The 26,083-nt window shown below is 40.7% G+C and overlaps 1 protein-coding gene across 1 annotated transcript in view; it reads left to right on the top strand.

Moving 5' to 3' along the window:
- Nucleotides 1–26,083, top strand: part of LOC127634048 (piezo-type mechanosensitive ion channel component 2-like) — a 171,881-nt gene that overhangs the window by 110,946 nt on the left and 34,852 nt on the right. Inside the window, exons 12-25 of the mRNA XM_052113448.1 lie at nt 1,238–1,395; nt 4,007–4,237; nt 4,429–4,543; nt 4,688–4,881; nt 7,788–7,936; nt 8,053–8,226; nt 8,957–9,177; nt 18,332–18,492; nt 19,032–19,208; nt 19,314–19,436; nt 22,741–22,941; nt 23,451–23,655; nt 23,888–23,989; nt 24,126–24,291. Of these exons, the coding sequence (XP_051969408.1) occupies nt 1,238–1,395; nt 4,007–4,237; nt 4,429–4,543; nt 4,688–4,881; nt 7,788–7,936; nt 8,053–8,226; nt 8,957–9,177; nt 18,332–18,492; nt 19,032–19,208; nt 19,314–19,436; nt 22,741–22,941; nt 23,451–23,655; nt 23,888–23,989; nt 24,126–24,291 (2,377 nt within the window). The remainder of the gene's footprint in view (nt 1–1,237; nt 1,396–4,006; nt 4,238–4,428; nt 4,544–4,687; nt 4,882–7,787; nt 7,937–8,052; nt 8,227–8,956; nt 9,178–18,331; nt 18,493–19,031; nt 19,209–19,313; nt 19,437–22,740; nt 22,942–23,450; nt 23,656–23,887; nt 23,990–24,125; nt 24,292–26,083) is intronic.

Genomic DNA, 26,083 nt, shown 5'->3' on the forward strand with positions numbered 1-26,083 from the left:
TTGCCATAAGTTCTTGGAAATGCAGTTCCAAAAATGCCCAGAATAACTCAGCCCTACATTCATTTTCAAGGGCCAAGATATTAGATGATTCACAGGGTCAGACAGTACCTGTTTGTCTTTCAATGGATGGCAGCATTTATAAAATGGACTCTTTAACTCACAAAATACAAACTAAATAAATTATTAATAAAGCTGCATATTGCCAATTTTCTTCACGATAAGAAATGCACAGTGACGCATGAGCCAAGTCACGAGCCATCACGTTATAATCTAGCGGCATTAAGCGTGCACACTCGACGGATGAGCATCCCCGTGACAGAGTGCACCTCAGCCAGGTGCCGTTTCAATCTCTCCCCGATAGATCGGTACACTTCGCTCAACTCGTAGAAGAGGTGCTGACTGCACAGAGAAATGTCAGTTTTGGAGTTTGTAGTTATTTACATGATCTGCTTCCATATTATTTGAACTTTAATAAAGCTATAACGCATTAAATATAACTGCATTTAAGATGTAACGCCGGGGTGTTTCCTTTAAAGAACTCTGGCTCTGCTTATTCCACAACGAGAGTGCTTCTGTATTTAATTAGTTTGCATTTTTGTATAATTCCCTCATACTTTGCGATCTACATCACCTGAAGCTGTTTGGAAATCAGATGCATCTGGACTGTGAGCTGTGTAATTCATCCTCTCCTCTATCAGGCGCGAACTGCAGTGCTGCTCACGTGCATCATCATTAGAGTTTAATGTGATCTCATGTTACGTTAGATGACATCAAATGACTATTCAACAACGACTATTTTTGTCAACAATTTTTTATTGTCAATAATGTTTACTAATCGTTTCAGTCTTACATATAACGTGATGAGGTCATGTAACAACAATGTAGCATCCTACTGTTTAAACATTTATCGTTGGATAATACCTACTTTTACACTCATATTTTGTTTAAAAAGTAGGCAGTGTACAGTGTATACTTTGTAGTAATCACTTAAGTAGTAAGCTAGTATTGCATTCCACTTAGCTGCATAGTGTTCCCACAAATACCTGCAACATATTCCTAAAATATAATATTCACATACATTGCCATAAGTTCTTGGAAATGCAGTTCCAAAAATGCCAAAAATAATGCAGCCCTACATTCATTTCAAGGGCCAAGATATTAGATGATTCACAGGGTCCGACAGTAACTGTTTGTCTTTCTGAAGAAAAACAAAAAAAAACGTGCTTTTTTTTTTCAGAGAAAATGGACGACAGCGTTTACAAGATGGACTCTGTGTATGTCGAGCTTTCCAAGGTTCCCCACTCATTTGGAAAGGTTGTTCGTGTGAACTCTGTGGTGAAGACCTTCAGGTTTATCATGAAACAGAGCTACATCTGCGCTCTCATTGCAATGATGGTGAGTCCAGTATGACAGTAGTGCCTTTCAGAAGTCATTTCATACCCCCTATGCTGGGGTCACCCACCCACGCCTGGTTTTCTTAGGTGGCCAATTTGGTCATTACTCATGACAGATCTATATGGACAAGGGTAAATGTACCATGTGCAGAAACTTTCTGGTTGGGTTCATGCTGAATGGAGGTCCTAAATTGGTGACCCACAATCCATGTGATGTACCAATAAGCATGTGACATGTTGATTGAAGGCTCAGTTGAGGTCAGTTTTGAGAGGGTTTTTTGGCATATACCTTTGGGAATTTGTTAGAAACTCCTCATGAAACCACTGCAAGGTTTTGGACATTGAACTGTCAGCAAAAGTACAGTCAAAAGCTGGAATTTGGTTCAAAATGAGACCAGATTAGTCAATTAAACTTGGAAGCCTGATAAATACTCTTACAAAATGTTCTGTGGTTGATCCATTGTACATTGATGCTATCAGATGGTAGTACAATTATATATTTTTTAACTGTATACAGTATATGGTAATGAATGATGACGACCAAATACAAATACCATGGTACTCTTAAGTTACTTCAAAGAATACTATGGTATTACCAAGGTATATGTCCAAAAACCTTTAGTAAGACCATGGTAATATTTAGTTTGAAAAAGTACATTGAGGGTATGAGTGGGTAATACAATGATACATTCTACAGTAATGAATGATTATCTTTTTTGTAAATTGATTGTATGAATTGGTAATACATTTCTACTTTGATATGTGTCATTGTTATGAATGATTACTATATTCATATACCATGTTATTTATATGGTACTCCAAGTAACATCAAAGTATACCATGGTATTACCAAGGTATACGTTCAAAAAGACTTCGTAAGACTATGGTTATAGTTTATTAGCCTAAGAACAACTACAGTGGTGCTTTGCATTGGTAATACAATGGTACTTTAATATGTGTCATGGTAATTAATTATTACTATATTCATAAAACATGGTATTTACATGTTACACGGTACTCCAAGTTACATCAAAGAATACCGTGTTATTACCAAGGTATATGTCCAAAAACCCTTGGTAAGACCATGGTACTGTTTTGTTATTGTTAGTACAATTAAATTGGTGGTATGAGTTCATAATATAATGATACTTTGATATGTCATGGTAATGAATGATTAGTATATTCATATTCCATGTATTTACATGGTATTCTGAGTTACATCAAATAATACCATGGTATTGCCAAGTTATATGTCCAAAAACCCTAAGACTGCGGTAATGTTTTGTTTGAAATAGTACAATGCGGTAGTGCAGTGGGTAATACAATGATACATGCTATATAGTAATGAATGATTATCATATATATATATATATATATATATATATATATATATATATATATATATATACTGTATAAACCATGGTATTTACAAAGTACTTCAAGGTACATCAAAGAACCCCATGGTTTTAACATGGTACATGTCCAAAAAAACATGTTATTACTATTTTATTAATTGTTATTACTATTATATTTATTTTCATGTTTACAAAAAACATTGCAATATCATGGTACTTTATTGTTTATGGATTTTAAACTATATTGCTGGTATCAGATTGTAATACAATGGTAATTAATGATTACCAAACTATTATACCATGGTATTTATTTGGTACTCCAAGGTACAACAAAGAATACCATGGTACTTACATAGTACATCAAGGAAGAACAAAAATAATATGTCATTATCAAGGTATATATCCTACAACATGTTATTTACATGGCACATGTCTAAAGAAACATTGTAAAACGATGGTACTCTTTGTTACTGCTAGTTCAACTAGATTAATGCTAACAGATGGTATTACAATAGTAATTTGAAATATACTATGTTACTGAATGATTACCATATTCATTTACCATGGTACTTACATGTTACTTTAATGAACTTCAAGGAATACCATATTATTACCGAGGTATATGTCCAAAAACATGTTATTTACATGGTACCTGTCCAAGAAAACATGGTAATATTATTGTACTTTACTGTTAATGGATACATGTCTAAAGAAACATAGTAACACCATGGTAGTTTTTGTTAGTTCAACTAAATCATTGGCATCAGATTGTAATGCAATGGTAATTTGATATATACTATGGTAATGAATTATTAAGAAATTCATATACCATGGTATTTACATGGTACTCCAAAGTACAACAAAAAACACCATGGTATTAGCATGGTACACATCCATAAAACCAAGGTATTAACTTGGCACTTTTTGTTAGTTTACGTGCAACTTTGAACACCCTAGCTTAATGTTAACTTAAAACTTATGGGGCAGTGGTGGCTCAGTGGTTGAGGCTCAGGGTTACTGACCAGAAGGTCAGGGGTTCAAGCCCCAGCACCACCAAGATGCCACTGTTGGGCCCTTGAGCAAGGCACTTAACTCCAGGTTGCTCCAGGGGGATTGTCCCTGTAATAAGTGCACTGTAAGTCGCTTTGGATAAAAGCGTCTGCCAAATGCATAAATGTAAATGTAAAACTTAACGTATTTTTCTCTGTATGGATCCTTTAGTCATTCTGACTCCATTTCCTCTTATTTTCTTCTCAGGCGTGGAGTATTACATACGTGAGTTGGCTGACCTTTGTCTTCCTCATCTGGTCGTGCACACTATGGATGGTAAGGGACAGGAGGAAGTACTCAATGATCACCTCTCCATTCATGGTGTTCTATGGGAACTTGCTCATCATCCTGCAATACATCTGGAGCTTTGAGTCACTGCAACCAGTGCCTGGACTCTTCCTGAAGAAAGACGTGCCCTTCCGGGAACTGGGCTCTAAAGTAAGACCAGTATATGTGTTGGGCCTGTGTCTATCAATCTGTTGTGTTATTTAGATATGTTAAAATGTTTACAATATGTCCCTATATGATAACAAAATCTGTGTTTTGTTGGATGTGTGTGTTTTGATGGATGTGTATTTGCAATGGGTGTGTGTGTTTGTTTGTTTGTTTGTGTGTATGCGTTTGAGTAGATCCTGTGCCTCCTCAGTTTCTGGCTGTTGCTGAGACAGGCTTTGACAGAGAGAAGAGAGAGACAGACTGATGAAACTCATCTTTCTGATGTCAAAGTGGAGAGACACACACACGGTGAGAGAAATTTTCGATGCACAGAAACATGATGTTTCCTTTTTTTTATGGATTGCTGCCCCAGAAAAAGTTTCTTAATAGTCCTTTCTTACCTGCCTGTGTTATGTCACAATGTGTTTCTACACATGTTTGTGTGTATTATAGAGGAGTTGGATGGTGAGGCTGGGGGACACAGAGAGATGATGGACGTTCTAGCCAGTACAGTCATGGTCATGCTCAACAAATACTGGATCTACATCTGTGGTGGCATGTTCTTTTTCGTGAGCTTTGAGGGACGGATCGTCATGTACAAGATAATTTACATGATGATGTTTCTTTTTTGTGTGGCACTTTATCAGGTTTGTGTTGGTCTCTTGTTGACTTGAGCATGTGGCATTACATATAAACTACGCTTGCTTGAACTTTGACACGTAAAATATATAAATGATTATCATTTTCATATTCGTAGATTTAGTATTAAAGTAAGAAACTTGCATTTGGCTTTTTATTTATTATAAACAAATCTTTAGTGTAAAGATGGGATGGCAATGACAGGCAGATGATAAAGATGATGATGTTTGATGTTTATTGACTTGATTTTTTATCATTTTTTTTATCATTTTTTATAGATTTTTTATTTATTGTTTATCAGTTTATTGACTTGACTTCCAAACAACTTTACAAAACACAATACCTGACAATGGCAAACATGTGGCTTAAATACATGGACAAGGGAGAAAGATGACTATGATAACCAATGACAAGACAGAACTGATAACAAGGTAACAAGACAATAAACCAATGAATGCCACATGAAGACACATGAACATGGAGGGAAACATGAAATCACATGAACCACATGATAAGAAACAAGAAAAGGAACTAAACTTTCATATTAAAAGACATGAAATGTATGGGGTGGCTCCCGACACCCCAAAACAAAAAAATCAATTTGACTGTGGCGACTTGAAGTGGTTATGTGGTAGGACATGGAAACATGGTGAAACAATGTGTGGGGTGTGGTCTGGTGAAAACATGGCATGAAGCATGAGACCAGGACGGAGCCCGTGGGGGGTGGAGCCATGAGAGTCTCGAGGGGCGGAGCCATGAGAGGCTCGAGGGGCAAAACCATGGAGAGCTGGATACCCGGAGAGAAGCCGACTCGAAGGGCCAGGGTGGCGCTGGAGGCAGGGAGGACCAAGGTGGCGCTGGAGGCTCGGATGAGAAAGGTGGTGCTGGGGTATCGAAAGACTGAGGCAGAGCCAGTGGGGTGGAGGACCAAGGCAGAGCCGTAGGGATGGAGGTCCCTGGAGGAGCTGAAGGATCAGAGAGACAAGGCGTAGACAGAGGATCGGAGAGCCAAGGCAGAACCAGGCGACCGACAGTTCAAAAAGCAGCTGGAGGGACGAGGGACCCCGGTAAAGCCAACAGGCTGAAGGACTGTGGTGGAACCGAGGGAATGAAGAGCCGAGGTGAAGTCGAGGGATCGACAGGCCAAGGTGGAGTCCAGGGCTCAGAGGGTCTAGGTGGAGTCAGAGGTTCGAAAGTTCTCTGTGTCTGGGATTTCTCAGAGGGCGATGGTTGAGTCAGTGGCTTGGGGGAACCGGCTGATCAGGAGAACTCAGGGTGGGCACAAGGGCGGGAACCAATTCCAACTCATGGCACGGAGCAGGCTCAGGCATGGCTGTGACGTGGCAAGGGGCAGGCTGAGGCGTAGCTGTGACGTGCATAGTAGCAGGCTGAGGTGTGGCTGTGATGTGCCATGGAGCAGGCTGAGGCGTGGCTTTGATGTGGCATGGAGCAGGATGAGGCGTTGCTGTGACATAGTATGGAGCAGGCTGAGGTGTTGCTGTGAGGCGTTGCTATCACATGGCATGGAGCAGGCTGAGGCGTTGGTGTGACTTGGCATGGAGCAGGCTGAGGAGTTGCTGTGACTTGACATGGAGTAGGCTGAAGCGTTGCTGTGACAGGGCATGGAGTAGGCTGAGACGTTGCTGTTACATAGCATGGAGCAGGCTGAGGCGTTGCTGTGACATGGCGTGGAGCAGGCTGAGGCATTGCTGTGACATGGCGTGGAGCAGGCTGAGGCGTTGCTGTGACATGGCGTGGAGCAGGCTGAGGCATTGCTGTGACATGGCGTGGAGCAGGCTGAGGCATTGCTGTGACATGGCGTGGAGCAGGCTGAGGCGTTGCTGTGACATGGCGTGGAGCAGGCTGAGGCGTTGCTGTGACATGGCATGGAGCAGACTCAGGATCCGGGGCAAAAGATGGCGCTAGCTCAGCGACCATGATGAGGAACTCTGGCTTGGCGGCAATGACGTGGGACTCTGGGTTGGCGGCCATGACGTGGGACTCTGGGTTGGCGGCCATGGCGTGGGATTCCGGCTCGACATCAGCCTCCCCCACAGTGAACGTAGAACCAGTTATCTGCGACCGCCAGGCATCAGGGAAGAGATTGGCTCATTCAATCACACCTGGAAAATGTCCTTGAGGGCGACTTCATTAAAGTCCACCCGGCAGGCCAGAGCACAGAAATCCTCCACAGAATTTTCCAGGGATCGATTCCCCTGGTGAAAACGAAGAAGCTGGATTGCTGGGTTCATTTAGGTATTCTGTAATATAAGCTGGCAACAGGTAGACGATGAAGATGATGATGTGTGATGAACCCAAGTGCAGTTTATTGACTTGACTTCCAAACAACATAACAAAACACAATACCTGACAATGGACAATGGCAAACACGAGGCTTAAATACATGGACAAGGGAAAAACATGACAATGATAACCAATGACAACAACTAATAACAAGCACATACAACCCTGACATCTAGACTGCAATCAGTGTAGAATGAATTTGTTTGTTTGTTTTTTGTTTAACTACCATCTGTTTGTTTGTATGTGTTTTGGTTTATTTATTTTTGTCTACCATCTGTTTTTTGTTTAGTTTAGTTTTTTGGGGGGGGGGTTTCCTTGTGTTTTTGTTTGGTTTGTTTGTTTGTTTGTTTGTTTTTGTCTGCCATCTGTTTGTTTTTATTTGTTGATTATAAGTATTTTTTTTGTCTATCATCTCTTTTTTGTTTTTTTGTTCTTTGATTTATTATTATTATTATTATTATTATTATTATTATTGTCTGCTTTGTATATTTTTCTCCATATTTTTTTTTTTTTGGGTTGTATGCCATCTATTTGCTTTGTATGTTGGAGCAGATATAATGATTTTTCTTTCTTTGTTGTCAGTTAATGTGAGGTATGACTGTTTTTTCAGTTGCACTATGAGAGGTGGCGGTGGATGTTGAAGTATTTCTGGATGTCAGTGGTGGTGTACACCATGCTGGTACTTATTCTAGTCTACACCTTCCAGTTTGAGTCCTCCATTCAGGTGTGGTCCAACATGACTGGAATGAGCAGAGAGAAGTAAGAATGCATTTCAGATACACTTAATGTCATGTTTAAGCATTTTGGTTGTCTGTGCATTCAAATGCGTTTGCAATATTAACGGCCCGTCACTAACTAAACTATCACATGTGCAGGTTGGGAGATCTTGGTCTGGAGAAGTTCTCAGTTCCTGCTCTGTTCACACGGATCTTCATTCCCACCTCTTTCCTGCTGGTCTGTATCCTGCACCTGCACTACTTTCATGAGTGCTTCCTACAGCTCACCGACATCAAGACTGTAGCTGACAAACAAAAGAGCACTATCTCCAGGTACAGTTAAAGTTTTGGTCACAATCACATGACGTTTGATGTTGCTTTGTTGTCATTAAAGTCATCTGTATTCCATGTTTTACTCAAAAGGATATTTTCAGATAAGTTATGCGTCATTATTACTATTACTATTACTATTTTCTGTTCTCCTATGATCATTATTTTAACATTAGTGTAGGGACCATTGGTCTTCTGATAGATAATGAATGTCTCTTATACTTTGTCACTGTAGTTAACCATAAAAGATAAATTCATAATTGACTAAAAGAGCTTTTGGATAACAATATAGATTGTCTAAGAAAAGCTTTCTTTCCAAAGCATAATGGATGTATCCAATACATTGGCCCCAAAACATATTTGGGTTTTTGAGCCACACTCAAATGTATTAATGTTATTGAATAAATTATGCTAAACCTTTTCTCAGGTCTAACAAATGCTAATTTTCTGAGCCATTTTAGCAATTCCTTAGTATTGGTTAGTAGTTAGTAACTAAACTAACAGTAGCCCAATATCAACAAATCTTATTTATTTATAGTTTACAATTTATTCATGAACATTTTCATGTACATGGAAGTAGTAAGATACTGTTTGATTTTTTTTTTTTTGAGTTTTTGTTTGAACCTTTTTTGTGATTAGATTTTGTGTGAAATATTAATGTTCAAATTAAAAAAAGTGAAATGGCTTATCTTATTATTTTTATCGTTTTCACACATTTTCCTTGTCTTGTCAGGCTAGTGCATCTGGATGGTAGTTTGGTTGATATCTCCATGGTCAAACCCACATTTAACTCAACCGTGAACGAGGAGGAGGTGGAGGAGAGAGCAGACCTAGAGGCAGGGGAGGAGGATATGAAACAAAGGGAGAAGAAGATGTCTGAATTTGAGCCTCACTTCATTTCTGAAAGCTACATCAGCCAGATGGCACCAGAACCAGTGCCAGACCAGGGATCAGGTATTTCTGAATTTCAGATTTCTCTCTCTATCTCTCTCTCTCTCTCTTTCTTTTCCTAGCAGTTCCAATCATCCATCCTTGATTGGTACTGCAAAACGATGTGAGGTTTTTCATCAAACATTCAGATTAGTATTCAGTTACAGATCTCAGCTTAGATGTGAACTAAGAGGGGGATTTGAAAACTAAAGTGCATTTCCCCATTTTTAACATCCTAAAGTAATACTTAGAACATACCCCTGCATATTGTCTTTGAACCATATTCATTTAAATGCAAACAGACCAGGCAAAACATTTTACATCCAAGCTTGAATAAAATGCTGTAAGAAACTCTGAATGTATATTGATTACTCTCATTGGAGCAAAACAACTGGTAGAGGCTTTTTCTGGCCTCATGGGGCAGAACAGGGCCAGCAAGATAAACAGACCAGGATAAAACTGTCTAGACCTGTTTAATGTGTAAATACTTTTACAAGCAGGCCTGGGAAGAGCAAGTATTCTGTTTTGTACACCATTGTATTGAATTGAACTAAACAGCAGAAAGACTGTATAATTTTACCGTCACACAGTCAAGAAGGCAGCTTCTTTTTGTTTGATTTATTTAGTGTGTTTCATAATTTTCTCTGAGCTACACTACAAAAAGTGTGTATCTTCAATTGTAACCATAAAGGGATAGTTCACTCAAAAATGAAAAATGATTCCCTCATGACATCCCAGATGTTTTTGACTTTTTCTTATTAAATTTTTTTTTTAACACAAACAAATTATCTCAGCTCTGTAGGTCCATACAATGCAAGTGAATGGTGGCCAGAATTTTGAAAGTCCAAAAAGCACATAATGGCAGCATAAAAGTAAACCATATGACAGTGGTTAAATCAATTTCTTCAGAAGGTTGTATAATTACCTTGCCTGCATCCAAAAGATGTTGCAAATTACTAAAAATTCTTGAAACCTCACAGTGTGTAGGATCCAACCCACGATACCTGCACCATGAAGAGCAAAAATTCCAATGTGCAGCTGTAGAGCTGACGTGTGGATGTACCTCTAGCACTAGCAATAAAATTAACAACAGCAGGTTCACAATCAGTTAGAAGGATTGGACCCAGAGGCCAAACCCAAAGCTGCAGATGGGCTGGATCTGGCCATCCATCTGTAATAGCAGATCCTTCCGGAGTGGAAGTAGTCTCAGAAGTATAGGAAAAGGCCTGGCTGGCCATCGGGGTGCTACAAGGAACACCCTGTGGTTGCACAGGGAGATCATGTGTAAAATATCCCCCAACAGTGAAATAGGAGGAAATAAATGTAGGCAGTTTGGCCTGGATGTCTCTGTCCTCGCAAACCACAAGTGACAATGGGTTGTCGCCTCTGCTGCAAAAAGATCCACTTCTGCTTTGCTGAAATGATGCCATTTGCCTCCATTCTCCCGGATGCAAAATATCCCTTGATAGAGCATCTAATACCTGATTGCTTGACCCCGGGAGGTGAACTGCTCTCAGTGACGGTAGTTGGGGAAGAGGCCAGATGAGAATCTTGACAAGGACTTAAGGGACTTCGTGCCACCCTGATGGTTCAGGTGGGGAACACCATCGTGGTGTTGCCAAACCGAATGAGCACATGACAGCCTGCCAGAACCGGCAAGAAATATTGCAGGGCTAGGAATACTGCGTGTAACTCCAGTAGGTTGATGTGGTGCGTGGACTGATCTTGAGACCAACGGCCACAAATACACCTGTGATTCCATGTTGCACCCCAACCATGAGGGAAGCACAGTTGTGACCACCTTCCAACGAGAAAGAATGACACCTAGGGGTACACCTGTCATTAAAAACGAATTTGCCCAGCAATTCCATCGTGTCAATGTATGAACACAATGGTGGGAAACAACAATCAACTGATGACGATGTCTGGTGGGGTTCAACCGCAAACTGTTGTTCCATCGCTGGAGAGGCCTGACATGGAGCAAGCCCAGTGGAATCACAGAAGTGCTGGCAGTCAGTATCCTCATAAGCTGTAGTAACACTCTGTATGGCAACATTGTTCCAAGCCGGAAATGCAAAATATTGTCTGCCCCGAGCATGTGACAGATTGGCAGACATTGCAAGAGAGTCCAAAGTCACCCTAATGAAAGTAACCAATTGCACTAGAATCAGGCAACTCGTTGTATCGTTTGCAGCGAGTCAAAGTTTCTGCACATGGAATCTGCTTCAGCCATAGACTCATAGACTTTGATCGCTGCTTAGGCATACTAGACCCGTGAGGGAATTAGAAAGTTCTGAAACAAAATCTTTGTATGGTGGCATAGCAAAGGAAGTCTAGCTGAGAAATGTCTAAAAAAGTAATTGGACTGGGCTGGTTGGGCAGGTGACTTGTCCAGCCCTAGACGAGCAACCGCCATCTGTAGAACAGCCAAAGTGTCATCCTAAGAGGATTTCTTGTTACTAGATCCCCCTGCAGCTGAAAGACCAGAATGAACATCCTGGGGGCAAGATTGCAAAGTAACATCCACAGCACCCATATGATTGTGAAAAAATTAGTCAGAAGCACTGGTAGAGAGCACAACCAATTCAGAATGACGTAAAAGAAAAGGAGAGTAAAGAGGCTCTTCCACAATTCCTTTATTTGAACTATCATCATCCTCCTGTGTTATAGTTACAGGAGTGGCAGTTACCACAGGCTGAAGCATTGAAGGAGCTGTTTTAGCTCTGACTTCTCAGAAGAAAGGACAGCAACTGTCTTAGAAAGTGAATTCTCCTCCATATGATAGCTACGTGAATTTGTCTTTTTTTTTTTTATGGGATGGCACCGGCTGCTGCAGATGCACAACATTTCAGAATCCATGTGGTGGGGGGTAACTCTGACTCTCTGAGTTTCACCATTGATCTAGGGTCTAACCCAGCTAGACGGAACCGCCTCTCAGACATAGGCAAAAGACTACAGTGAAAGCATGAGTCCATGATAGCCTCTCTCAAATGTTGAATTCCCTAACAAGGTGGACAGACATCATGGCCATCAGAACTGTGAGCCATGATCACTTTGTTAAAAACACCCCCGGATAGAACCGAAAGGCTAAGGCGAACAGAGTGGTAAATAGCCCGGGTGAGATACCATGATGATGAACAAAATAGTAATACAATTCCTCTGGATAGAACCAGAAGGCAGTTCAACAAGGAAAGCTCATAGAAAATATGTAAAAATATATATACACTCTGAAAACTGGCCGCCGGATTGCACAAAGCACAGCGTATCACACAAATCTGAATAAAGATTTAGATTAAAGATAAATATTTGTGGAGAAACGTGAACTTATCAGAGCGGTGAACACTAGCCACCGGATAGCACCGAGAAGCACAAAGTGAAAAGATCGTGAAAGTATAAACGATGAAAAACAAAACTCACCAAACGGCGACAAAATAATCTAATCCGGATCCAAAAGGTTTAGGAGCATACTGTCATAGCTTGCGAGGGCGATACTTTCACAGTAAGCCGACAGCGCGGGATCACACAGAGAATGACGACATATCTCTTTCAGGCGAGAAAGTAAAAGAGGCTAAACGCTGAGCTAATGTGGCTATTATCCTCTAGGCTCAGCCTATGTCACTTTGTGACTTTGTTGATATATTCTCTCGACCTATCTAGCTGATGCTGCGATAATCCACTAGTGCTTAAGCACTGCCTCTGGCAATCAGGAGGAATGAAACAGAACCCTTAAAATTTTTAGTTTTTAGTTTAGTAAAATTTCGTTTTGTTGGGATAATCTTATGTATTCAGGTTAATTTAGTGATGCTCAGTGATATTTTTTGACTTGAATAAGACCAGTTAATTTAGCTGTTACGGCATGTAGTACATTTTGTAGTTTACATTTTTTTTCAGTGTAATGTGTACTAGAGAACAGCTGTGTTTTAGTCTTCAGAGTTACCACAACAGGTCAAACTTTGGTTTTCTAAACTGTTGTTACACAACCACTTGTACTTTATGAATATCATAAAAATGTCAAAAACATGTCACTTTGTTTCATCTGTGTGTGTGTCAATATTTTATGACTGTTTTAAAAGTATTAATATTCAAAAGATGTTTTAACACCGATCCTGCATCATAAATGTGACAAATGTGTTTTTAAGTGTCCGGTTACAGTGTCCTTTTGCTGTTAGTCCTTGTTTTGAAAACATCTGACAACTGTTTCAAAACCTCTTTTGCATTCACTGGTTTGCTAAACTTTGGTGGTGCATGGGATATTTTCTACATGTATTGTAGAGATGACTCATGTATTGTGTACAGACAGCGGCTTGGGTGTGTTTGTTTCAAACAATTTAGGCAAACTTAATCTTAGTGTGACTCACTCCGGTAAACTTAATGTCAATTTATAGCACTGTTGCATTGTACTTACAAAACTCATGCGATCTCTGTTACTCACAAGATTTATCGTCCCATAATAAGCATACATGCATACCATCTTTTTTTTTTTTTGTTGTGACAATTCACAGTTGACAATTTTGGGGGACTTGAACTGTGAATTTATATTTAAAATTTAACAGACTTACCCCTACAACAAAGTACTATGGCAGTAGCATGGTAAAATGATAATATCAAATGGTAATACAATAGTACTTTGAATTGTAGTTTGCTACATGAACTCGGCTTGCTGCGTAGACCAGGCCTCCAATCCTCAGCATTGCCTGATGCCGGTGGCCGGGGGAGGGGACGTTGTAAGTGGTGTGCGAGGAAGCGAAAGCGCAGCAAGAGGGCGGGGGTCCATGCTAGGCTAAAAACAAACCCTAGCCGGCCAGCTCTCCCGTCTGTCCTGCTCTCAAATGTTTTCTTCCTGGACAATAAACTGGACAACATCCAACTCCAGCAGACTACGCACCGTGAGCTTAGAGACTGCTGCGTCTTTGTTTTCACGGAGACATGGCTCAGCGACAGAGTTCTGGATGCCGCCATTCAGCTAGACGGGCACGCCTCGCCTCGGGCATCCAGGCTATCACCAACTACAGGACAACATCAGTTGCCTGTGACAAAGATGCCTCCCTTCCAGACGACTTCTATGCTAGGTTTGAAGCACAGAACGACTTGGTGGCGAGGAAGACCATCCCTCCTCCCAACGACCAGGTGCTCTGTCTTACCAAGGCTGATGTGAGGAAAACTCTTAGTAGAGTCAACCCACGTAAGGCTGCTGGACCAGACAACATTCCTGGCAGAGTGCTCAGAGGATGTGCAGACCAGCTGGCAGATGTTCTTACCGACATCTTCAACATCTCTCTGAGCAGCCCTGTCGTTCCAACGTGCTTCAAGGCCACCACCATTGTCCCCATGCCAAATAAGTCTTCAGTGTCCTGCCTCAATGACTACCGTCCCATTGCACTCACACCCATCATCATGAAGTGCTTCGAGAGGCTCGTCAAGAGGCACATTAAGACCCCGCTTCCCCCCTCACTAGACCCACTGCAGTTCGCGTATCGTCCAAACCGTTCAACAGACGACACCATCGCCACCAGCCTCCATCTGGCCCTCACCCACCTAGATAAAAAGGACACATACGTTCGAATGCTGTTCATAGACTTCAGCTCAGCATTCAACACAGTCATTCCTCAGCACCTGATTGGAAAGCTGAACCTGCTGGGCCTGGACACCTCCCTCTGCAACTGGATCCTGGACTTCCTGACTGGGAGACCTCAGTCAGTCCGGATCAGGAACAGCATATCCACCACCACCACACTGAGCACGGGGCCTCCCCAGGGCTATGTGCTCAGTCCACTGCTGTTCACTCTGCTGACTCACGACTGTGCAGCCATGCACAGCTCGAACAACATCATTAAGTTTGCTGATGACACGACCGTGGTGGGTCTCATCAGCAAGAACGACAAGTCAGCATACAGAGAGGAGGTGCAGCTGCTAACGGACTGGTGTAGAGCCAACAACCTGTCTCTGAATGTGGACAAAACAAAAGAGATGGTTGTTGACTTTAGGAGAGCACAGAGTGACCGCTCTCCTCTGAACATCGAAGGCTCCTCTGTGGAGATCATCAAGAGCACCAAATTCCTTGGTGTTCACCTGGCGGAGAACATCACCTGGTCCCTCAATACCAGCTCTATTACCAAGAAAGCCTAGCAGCTTCTCTACTTTCTTCGAAGGCTGAGGAAAGCACATCTCCCACCCACCCCATCCTCACTACATTCTATAGAGGGACTTTTGATAGCATCCGGAGCAGCTGCATCACTGCCTGGTTTGGGACTTGCACCGTTTTGGACTGCAAAGTCCTGCAGAGGATAGTGAGGACAGCTGAGAAGTTCATCAGGGTCTCTCTTCCCACCATCAAAGACATTTACCAAAAACACTGAATCTGCAAAGCAACCAGCATTGTGGATGACACCTCACACAAACTCTTCACCCTCCTGCCATCTGGCAAGAGGAACCGAAGCCCTCACGGCCAGACTGTGTAACAGCTTCTTCCCCCAAGCCATCAGACTCCTCAATACTCAGAGTCTGGACTGACACACAAACACGTGTCCTGAGTTGCACGTTGTCAATTTATACCTGGCTACTACCTCAATAACTGTAATGTGCATAGAACACTATCTCATAGTATGTTCTGTTTACATTTGGCATTTTTAGAAACTGTCATCTTTTTGTAACACCATGGTCCTGGAGGAACGTTGTCTCGTTTCACTGTGTACTGTACTAACTGTATACACTCACCTAAAGGATTATTAGGAACACCTGTTCAATTTCTCATTAATGCAATTATCTAATCAACCAATCACATGGCAGTTGCTTCAATGCATTTAGGGGTGTGGTCCTGGTCAAGACAATCTCCTGAACTCCAAACTGAATGTCAGAATGGGAAAGAAAGGTTATTTAAGCAATTTTGAGCGTGGCATGGTTGTTGGTGCCAGACGGGCCGGTCTGAGTATTTCACAATCTGCTCAGTTACTGGGATTTTCACGCACAACCATTTCTAGGGTTTACAAAGAATGTTGTGAAAATGGAAAAACCATCCAGTATGCGGCAGTCCTGTGGGCAAAAATGCCTTGTTGATGCTAGAGGTCAGAGGAGAATGGGCCGACTGGTTCAAGCTGATAGAAGAGAAACTTTGCCTGAAATAACCACTCGTTACAACCGAGGTATGCAGCAAAGCATTTGTGAAGCCACAACATGCACAACCTTGAGGCGGATGGGCTATAACAGCAGAAGACCCCACCGGGTACCACTCATCTCCACTACAAATAGGAAAAAGAGGCTACAATTTGCAAGAGCTCACCAAAATTGGACAGTTGAAGACTGGAAAAATGTTGCCTGGTCTGATGAGTCTCGATTTCTGTTGAGACATTCAGATGGTAGAGTCAGAATTTGGCGTAAACAGAATGAGAACATGGATCCATCATGCCTTGTTACCACTGTGCAGGCTGGTGGTGGTGTAATGGTGTGGGGATGTTTTCTTGGCACACTTTATGCCCCTTAGTGCCAATTGGGCATCGTTTAAATGCCACGGCCTACCTGAGCATTGTTTCTGACCATGTCCATCCCTTTATGGCCACCATGTACCCATCCTCTGATGGCTACTTCCAGCAGGATAATGCACCATGTCACAAAGCTCGAATCATTTCAAATTGGTTTCTTGAACATGACAATGAGTTCACTGTACTAAAATGGCCCCCACAGTCACCAGATCTCAACCCAATAGAGCATCTTTGGGATGTGGTGGAACGGGAGCTTCATGCCCTGGATGTGCATCCCACAAATCTCCATCAACTGCAAGATGCTATCCTATCAATATGGGCCAACATTTCTAAAGAATGCTTTCAGCACCTTGTTGAATCAATGCCACATAGAATTAAGGCAGTTCTGAAGGCGAAAGGGGGTCAAACACAGTATTAGTATGGTGTTCCTAATAATCCTTTAGGTGAGTGTATGGTTGAATGACAATAATAAACACTTGACTTGAAATATAAGATGGTCCTGTATTATTGCCATATGATCCTCCTTTGGCAGCAATAACCTCAACCAAGCGTTTCCAGTGGCTGCGGATTAGACCTGCACAACGTTCAAAAGGAAATTTTAAACATTCTCCCCTACAGAACTGCTTCAGCTCAGCCTTATTCTTAGGATGTCAGGTGTGAATGGCTCTCTGGAGGTCATTCTACAGCATCTCTACTGAGTTAAGCTTCAATCTTAGTTTCATCAGTCTACAAAACATTTTCTCAGTAGCGTTGTGGAGTGTCAAGGTGGTCTTTGGAAAAATTCAGGCTTGCAGCAATGTTTTTGTTGAAAAGCAGCAACTTCCTTCATGGTGTCTTGCCATGGACACCGTGCCTGCTTAATGTTTTCCATACAGTAAACTCATGAACAGAGATGTTAACCAGTTCCAATGATTCCTCTTTAGATGGGGAGTCTAAAGAGGAGTCTTTAGATTTCACTCTAGGGTTCTTTTTACCTCATTAAGCATTCTGCTGTGTGCCCTTTGAGTCATCTTGGCTGGACTTCCACTTCAAGCGAGATAAGTCACATTACTAAATCTTCTCCATTTATAGACAATTTGTCTAACTGTGGACAGATGCATATTTGAGCTCTTCGAGATAACTTTGTAAGCACTTTATTCAAAGCAACTATTCTTAATCGTAGGTCTTGTGAGATCTCTTTTTTTCTGAGGCATGGTCCACGTCAGCAGATGCTTCTTGTGAATAGCAAACTCAAAATGTTTGAGTTCTTTTTACAAGTCAAAATAGCCCACAGTAACCCACACCTTCAATCTCATTTCAGTATTTGGATGTCTTTAGCCTAGGGGTTTAATGGGATTTGTTAAGTAAATACATTCATATAATTGTTTGTGTTTTGTTAGCGTAAGTATAAGTATAAGTATAGTGTGTAAGTATAGACAGGCACATTGTGTCTTGTGATTTTGATGAAGTTGAGACCACATTTTATGACCGATTAATGCAGAAAACCAGCTAATTCCAAAGAGTTCACATACTTTTTCTTGCCACTGTATAGTATGGTACTGAATAACTGCCATATTCAAATTCCATAGTATTTAAAATGTACTCCAATGTTCTTTAAAGAATATGTTTGATATTGCTATGGGACATGTCCAATAATATGGTATTACCATGCTACCATACCCAAAAACATGATAATAATGACTTGTATCTTATTTCCTCTGAAGAGCTGAAGAATAAATGGCACCTGGTGGTGGAGCGTCTGACAGTGCTATTCCTGAAGTTACTTGAGTATGTACAGAAGCTGCAACTCTTCATCTGGTGGCTGCTGGAGCTTCACATTATCAAAATCGTCTCATCCTACATCATCTGGGTCTCAGTCAAAGAGGTGAGAGAGGGAGAAAAGACATGCTTACTTAAGGGCCAGACGCATAGGTGACCTAAGAAGAAAGTTAACATATACTAAAATCCATTTTAAACCAGCTTAAGGTATTAACTGGTTTTACATTCATGGTCATTGGTTGGTTCAAGCTGGACTAGATGATCAGTCAGCTGGACTATCAAATATTGGGCCTCATTTCAGCCTAGTAGACCATCTTGGTCAAGCAGGTTAGAGCTTGTAGACCATCTTGGACTAGTAAAAAACCTGCTACAATAAAACCTTTCCATTCCAAATGCCCAACCATAAGCTGTCATATCAATTAACAAAAAACACGTAAAGAGTTCTAGATTGAAGTCCCCATTGACACAGACATTTGAAATCCATAGAGTTCCTTAGAAAGATTTTTGTGTTAAGGACTTGCATATTTGGCATCACAGTTGCTTTTGTTGGATTGTTTCTAACAGGCTATAGTGTGATCCATCAATTTTGTAACCATCCATCAATATGTGTCCCATCCTCAGAATGATATTCTTTGTCATTCTCAGGTGTCTCTGTTTAATTACGTGTTCCTGGTGAGCTGGGCCTTTGCTCTGCCATTCAGTCAGTTTAGACCACTTGCATCCAGTGTATGCACTGTCTGGACCTGTGTTATCATCGTCTGCAAAATGCTCTACCAGCTCACCTCCATTAACCCCACCACATACTCCAAAACCTGCACTATGGTGAGACACTTGGCCATCCAACAAATGGCCATCCAAATACATGAATTCATGTTTAAATGGTAATTTTCAACCTTACTACAGTATATCTTTCTTTGTCTCCTCCAGCCTGATAACTACACAGATGCTCAGAGGTTGGAGATGGACAAGTCTCTTCTCTACAGTGGCCCGGTAGACCCAGCTAACTGGATCGGTCTCCGGAAGTTCTCTCCTTTACTGGAGAATCTGAGGGTGAGATATGCTTATGTATACACTCTCAAATACACAAACACAAATGGTCAGGGTCCAAAAACATTCTGTTTACTTTTTGACAAACATCGCCGGTCAATAAGTCACAAGAGATGAGTCAGTCTTTGTCGCCCAATCAAATTGCACTTGTCCCAAATATGCTAATATTTTGGTTTTGGTGCGCTGAAAAAAGCAGCTTAATTGAAAATACTAAACCAGAACACTCGAAACAACTTAATACATTTATGTTTGACATGAGAACATAATTATATTGTGTAAAGTCCAAGTGATATTCAAAACAGTCATAAACAAATAATACGATCACATTGCTATGAAATGTTCATATGGATTTAGATTTCTAACAGATGGTGTTCACTCAACATGATCTTTACTGCTTGCTCAATTAACTTATTTTAAATTAGCTAATGCAAAACAAATCTTTAGCATTTGGTGTCAGGAATAGAAAGGCTCAGGATCCAAATGCAGAGTGAAAAATAAAGTTTGTTTAATACAAAAATAAAACACAAAAATCTACATAAAACTCCCACATGGAGGAAAAACAATAAACATAAACTACCCATAAGGGGTAAAAACAAAGTAAATATAATCCAGGGCTGGGGCAGAGGGTTACGGGGAATCAGGGACTGGACCGAACAGGACTGGGACTGGAAGCAAGTCCGACTGGAAACATAAGACACACAATACTAGAAACAAGACGAACTGGCCCAGGAGAGCAAACAGGAGGAGACTAAAATAGGTAGAGAAATCAACAGGTTAACAAAACAGGGCAGGTGTGACTAAAAAACGAATAATGATGTATGATATAAGACAGAGACATGCAGCGATACAGAAACAAAATAAAGCCATATTCTCTCAAGACAACAAAACACCCAAATGGCATGAAGGCACAACGTCAAATGCCCATGACAACTGACAAACAAGACGAGAGAATGTGTAGCAACTGCAAACAAAGTGATGCCACACATTCTCACACTAAACGAAACCAGAGCGTACGCCTTGCGATGGCATGCAACAGGCAACAAAACAAGACGGGACACCTGTGCAAGTGTTTGGCCAGACACAAACCTGAAATCTCAGACAGAAGTGACCGAACCTCAGCACAATGTGAAAACAGCTCGTGACCTGGGCCTGCAGCGCAACACGAGGCGCACGCATGTTCGCGAGAGACATAATATTGATGCGGGTGAATGCTGCCAAGATAACATAAGCGTGATGCATCCACGTCAGTAACAGACAGACATTGGACACAAGTGTCCAGATCCCGACACAAACAAAAACCATACCATACTCCAGACATGAAACAACATGAGACAGACCGAAGAGCGCACGGCTGGGAATTCAACCGAAACCGTGCGCTCACACAAAGACAGGCGCAATGGGTTAAGAACACTCTTTTCCAATTATCTGTTGTCCAATGTCTGTGTTTCTTTGCACATTTCTTCGCATTTTGTTATGATGCAGCCTTATGCTAAAATGCTTTAAATTATTATTATTTGTATTTTTTCAAATCAATCTACACTCCATACCCCATAACGAAAAAGCAAAAACAGATTTTTTATGACTTTGCTAATTTATTAAAAAGAAAAAAAACTGAAATATCATGTTGACATAAGTATTCAGACCCTTTGCTATGACTCTTGAAATTTAGCTCAGGTGCATCCCATTTCTCTGGATCATCTTTGAGATGTTTCTACATTTTTTTGGAATGCCCATTTTCCCATGCGCTCTAAGTCCTTGTGGTGGCATAGTGACTCGCCTCAATCCGGGTGGTGGAGGATGAATCTCAGTTGCCTCTGTGTCTGAGACTGTAATCCGCGCATCTTATCACGTGGTTTTTTGAGCACGTTACCACGGAGACCTAGCAAGTGTGGAGGCTTCACACCATTCTCCACGGCATCCACGCACAACTCATCATGCGCCCCACCGAGAGCGAAAACCACATTATGGACACCACGAGTAGGTTAACACAATGTGAGTAAACCCACTCTAGCACCTGGGCCAATTGGTTGCTTAGGAAGCCTGACTGTAGTCACTCAGAACACCCTGGATTTGAACTTTTGACTCCAGTTGTAGTTGTCAGAGTCTTTTCTTGCTGAGGTACCCAGGCCCACTAAGATGTTTCTACATTTTGATTGGAGTCCACCTTTAGCAATTACATTTTCTTGGACTTGATTTGGAAAGGCACACACCTGTCTATATAAGGTCTCACAGCTGAAAATGCATATCAGAGCAAAAACCAAGTCTTGAGGTCAAAGGAACTGCCTGCAGGGCTCAGAGACAGGATTGTGTCAAGGCACAGATCTGGGGAAGGCTACAAAAAAAACTTGACTCCATTGAAGGTTCCCAAGGGCACTGTGGCCTACATAATTCTTAAATGGAAGAATTGTATTCCTAAAGAAAGAATTTCTTCCTAAAGCTGGCCACCCGGCCAAACTGAGAAATCGTGGAAGAAGAGCCTTGGTAAGAGAAATGACCAAGATGGTTACTCTGGTTAAGCTCGAGAGATCATGTGTGGAGATGGGATAAACATGCAGAAGAACAACCATCACTACAACACTGGGCTTTATGGCAGAGTGGCCAGACGGAAGCCTCTCCTCATTGCAAGATACATGAAAGCCCAATTGGAATTTTTTAAAAATCACTTAAAGGACACTCAGACTGTGAGAAACCAGATTATTTGGTCTGAAACGAAGATTGAACTGTTTGGCCTCAATTCCAAGAGCCATTTCAGCCATACCAACGGCAAAGCATGGTGGTAGCATCATGCTGTGGAGTGTTTTTCACCGGCAGGGACTGGGGGAATGGTCAGGATTGAAGGAAAGTTGAATGTTGCAAAATACATAGAAATCCCCAAATCCAAGCTTGTCGCATAACACCCAAAAAGACTTGAGTCTGTAATCGCTGCCAAAGATTCTTCAACTAAGTACTGAGTTAAGGGTCTGAATATACAATGTGTAATATGTCAATGTGATGTTTCAGTTTTTGCTTTGTCATTATGGGGTATGGAGTGGAATTATTATTTTTTTTTTTAAGTATTTTAGCATAAGGCTGCAACATAAAATGTAAAAAAATCAATGAGTCTGAATACTTTCTGAATGCACTGTATATACAGTATATAATATGCTAAAGTGTTTGTTGCTAGCTAGTAACAAGCTGTAAGGTTCAATAGATTTATTAGAACAGTTCTAATATCTAGAAGTTTTAGTAAGATTAACTCAAGAAATTTGGACCCTACATACGCTCTTAATTTGAATTTCATACCTATCTATTTGCTTTTTCCCCACAGAATAACTTGTTGATGCTGGCCCTCTTGGCATTTGAAGTGACAATTTACCGTCACCAGGATTTGTGCCGTATGAAAAACAACCTAACTCCTCCAGTTACAAGAACGATTTTTCACAATATCACACGGCAGCATCTGGACGATGGCATCTTCAACTGTGCCAAATATTTCATCAACTACTTCTTCTACAAGTTTGGCCTTGAGGTAGCACCTTTGATATCCATCAGATGCATTCCTGGATCAACTTCCTTGTTGGTCTTGAAACAACATTCCTATTAACCAATAAGATTTTAGGGTTAGAGCTTGAACCCCATCTTGAACAGTCTGATATGATGCATTTTTATGGTTACGGTTACGGTTATGGTTGCAGTATGTTTCCAGCGCCATCAATAGATGTTTCAGAAACAATTTCTACTCAGGAAAAATGTGGTAAAATGTTTTGGGGAAAGTTTTTGTAAAGATATCCAATTACTACAATGCATTATCTGTCTCTGAGACCAGTCCCACTTGGTTAGTCTGTTATAGATTATACGCTGAGCTCAGATTGCAAAAACACATTTGAGGCATATAAACTACAATATAGTTTATAATAAGGTAATTAATTAGGGTTGGGTGATGGATATTTAATTGTTTTTCTTTTATAGTGATTCAATCAAATGCAGCATCATTATCCTCATTTGAAGTCAATGTTTGCATGTTGCTTTATCCTCTAGATGTGTTTTCTGTTAGTGGTGAATGTGATTGGCCAGAGGATGGATTTCTATGCCATGCTGCATGCATTCGGATTGATTGTGGTGATGTATCAGCGCAGGAGAAAAGCCATTGCCCAGATCTGGCCCAAATACTGCTGTTTCCTGGCCTTCATGCTTGCCTTCCAGTACCTGATGTGCATTGGCATCCCACCTGCAGCCTGTGCAGGTGAGTGTTCAATAACAGTCTATAAAATGCTGTAGGCTAGACACCGGAGCCCACAAACACCATCTAAATAAAAGAAACCTAGAGCGATGAACATTAAATATTAAAGCAAAGGAAAGGTCCATATAGAGATAAAAGTATTGAAGAGTCATACCGTCAACCCTAACCTCTTACCGCTGCAAGATGTATCATAAAATGCAAAAATTAAGCTATTTCTCTGTCTTCTGTGGTTCAGACTATCTATGGAGGCACCCCTCATCCAGCATGGATTCCAATGTCATCAAGTGGCTCTACTTTCCCGACTTCCACACCAAACCCAACCCACTCTTTCTCCTGTGTGAGTAACAATTTTTACAGAACTTACACTGCATGTTGTCGTAGCTCTAGCAAATTGTCAAATACGCGTTAATAAAATGCGAACGCAAAAGTTTTTTGAGTTCTTCAACACTTCTATCATGTCGCTCTCCCTGTAGATGACTTCATGTTGTTGCTGTGTGCATCGCTGCAGAGGCGTGTGTTTGAAGAGGAGAGTGTGGCAGCTGTACAGCTGTTGGCAGGTGATAACACAGAGATCTGTAGAGATCTGGACGCTGCCTCCTTCAGCCAGCACAACCCTGTTCCTGACTTTATCCACTGCAGGTCAGCCCTGGACATATTACCTTTATCTTACATATTTTACACAAACTAGTGTATAAAGAATTCTGATGGGCCAATATCAGCCTGGTTGATCGGAAGATATTTGACCATTTTGAGATTATCTGTAACCGTTGATAACCATTCAAACCTGGTTGATTATCAAAAGTGGTAATTCCAAAATCTACCAACCTCCTTGTCAATGTATAGTGAATATTTTAAATGAATTTTTAGGAAATAATTTTGCAACCAATAGTTATTTATTTTTAACAAGTCTAACCATAAAAAACTACATTATTTCAACCCTGTCACAATATGTTTTGTATTAATATGCTCACAATTTAAATAGATAACTGAGTAAAATCTGATTGTATCGTTAAGTTTCATTGTGCCTTGTAAAGTACAGTACATCACTCATTAAAATGGAAGAAAAAATTTAAGACTCATGGCATTTCTCTTTCAAGCAATGTTTGTGCCAGCCATGTGGCATTCAAAATGTTTTGGTGTTGAACATTGCAAAAATGGCTAATAACACCCTTATAGGAATAGTTCACCCAAAATTGAAAATTCTCCCTCATGCCATCCAATATGTGTATTCATTTTTTTTCTTCAGTTGAACACAAATTTATATATTTTGAAGAATATTTCAGCTCTGTAGGTCCATAAAATACAAGTGAATTGGTGGCACATTTTTTAAGCTCCAAAAAGCACATTTAGTCATCATAAAAGTAATCTACAATATACGACTATACTTGTTTACTAAAAAATTAATTAGGGTTGAGGCCACTCGGCCTCTTGAGTGACATAAGAGCATTGGCAAGTTAACGTGAGAACTGCCTTGTGAAATATAAAAAATACGCAAGCGCAGTGTTGTTTACAGAGGAGCATAAATAATCATACAAAGATGTCTCATTCGGCTGGTTTGGATATGTCCACTTCTTGAACTGGGCAACAAGGAGATGTGTTTTAATGCAAGTGAATGGAGGAGATGAGAAGACCGCTGCACAAACTGCTTTTGTGTAGAAACAGTATCGCGGTCCATAGGAACAGCTGCTAATAAGATAGGTCTACATATGAATATCTATGCACAGGAAGCTTACACGCTTATGTCACAAGTTTGAACTTGCAGTTTGAACTCCACCCTTGTCATCGAGCAGGTTGAAGTGAACATTTTTAGTAAAAAAAAGTTTTAAATAGTGATCTATTTCTTACACCTAGTGTTTCGCTTCAGGGACATTAAATAATACGGATTACTTTAATACGGAAAGTCATACGGATTACTTTTATGATGGCAATATGGGCTTTTTTGAGTTGAAAACTTCATACACATCTGGGATTGCATTCCATTTTCTTTTTGGGTGAACTATTCCTTAATTTTTAAAAAAGCAATCTTTGACATTTCTTTTTCAAAACCCTGCTACCATGTTTTTTCATGGGATTTATTCATGAGGAGCAGAACAAAATTATTTTTTTAATAGTTAATAAATCTATTATTACATCAATAGCACTTTACAATAAGGTTCCATTTGTTAACATTATTATACCACGGGTCTGTTGAATGCTTGATTCTGATTGGTTGACGGACGTTCTAAGGCGTGCAATTATTTTTCAAGTAAACGCACGGCTATGAAGTAGTTCCAGTTCTTGACCGCATAACGATTCCATATCACTTCACCAAATTATTTCAGTTATTTCAGTGAGTCGCACAGGCTACCACAACAAAATAACCAATTAAAACAAAGACATTGGTTAAGTACATCAGATAAGAATGACAGACAATGTCTATAATATCCAAAAT

Source organism: Xyrauchen texanus, chromosome 41, assembly GCF_025860055.1.
Source record: "Xyrauchen texanus isolate HMW12.3.18 chromosome 41, RBS_HiC_50CHRs, whole genome shotgun sequence".
Lineage (NCBI taxonomy): Eukaryota > Metazoa > Chordata > Actinopteri > Cypriniformes > Catostomidae > Xyrauchen > Xyrauchen texanus.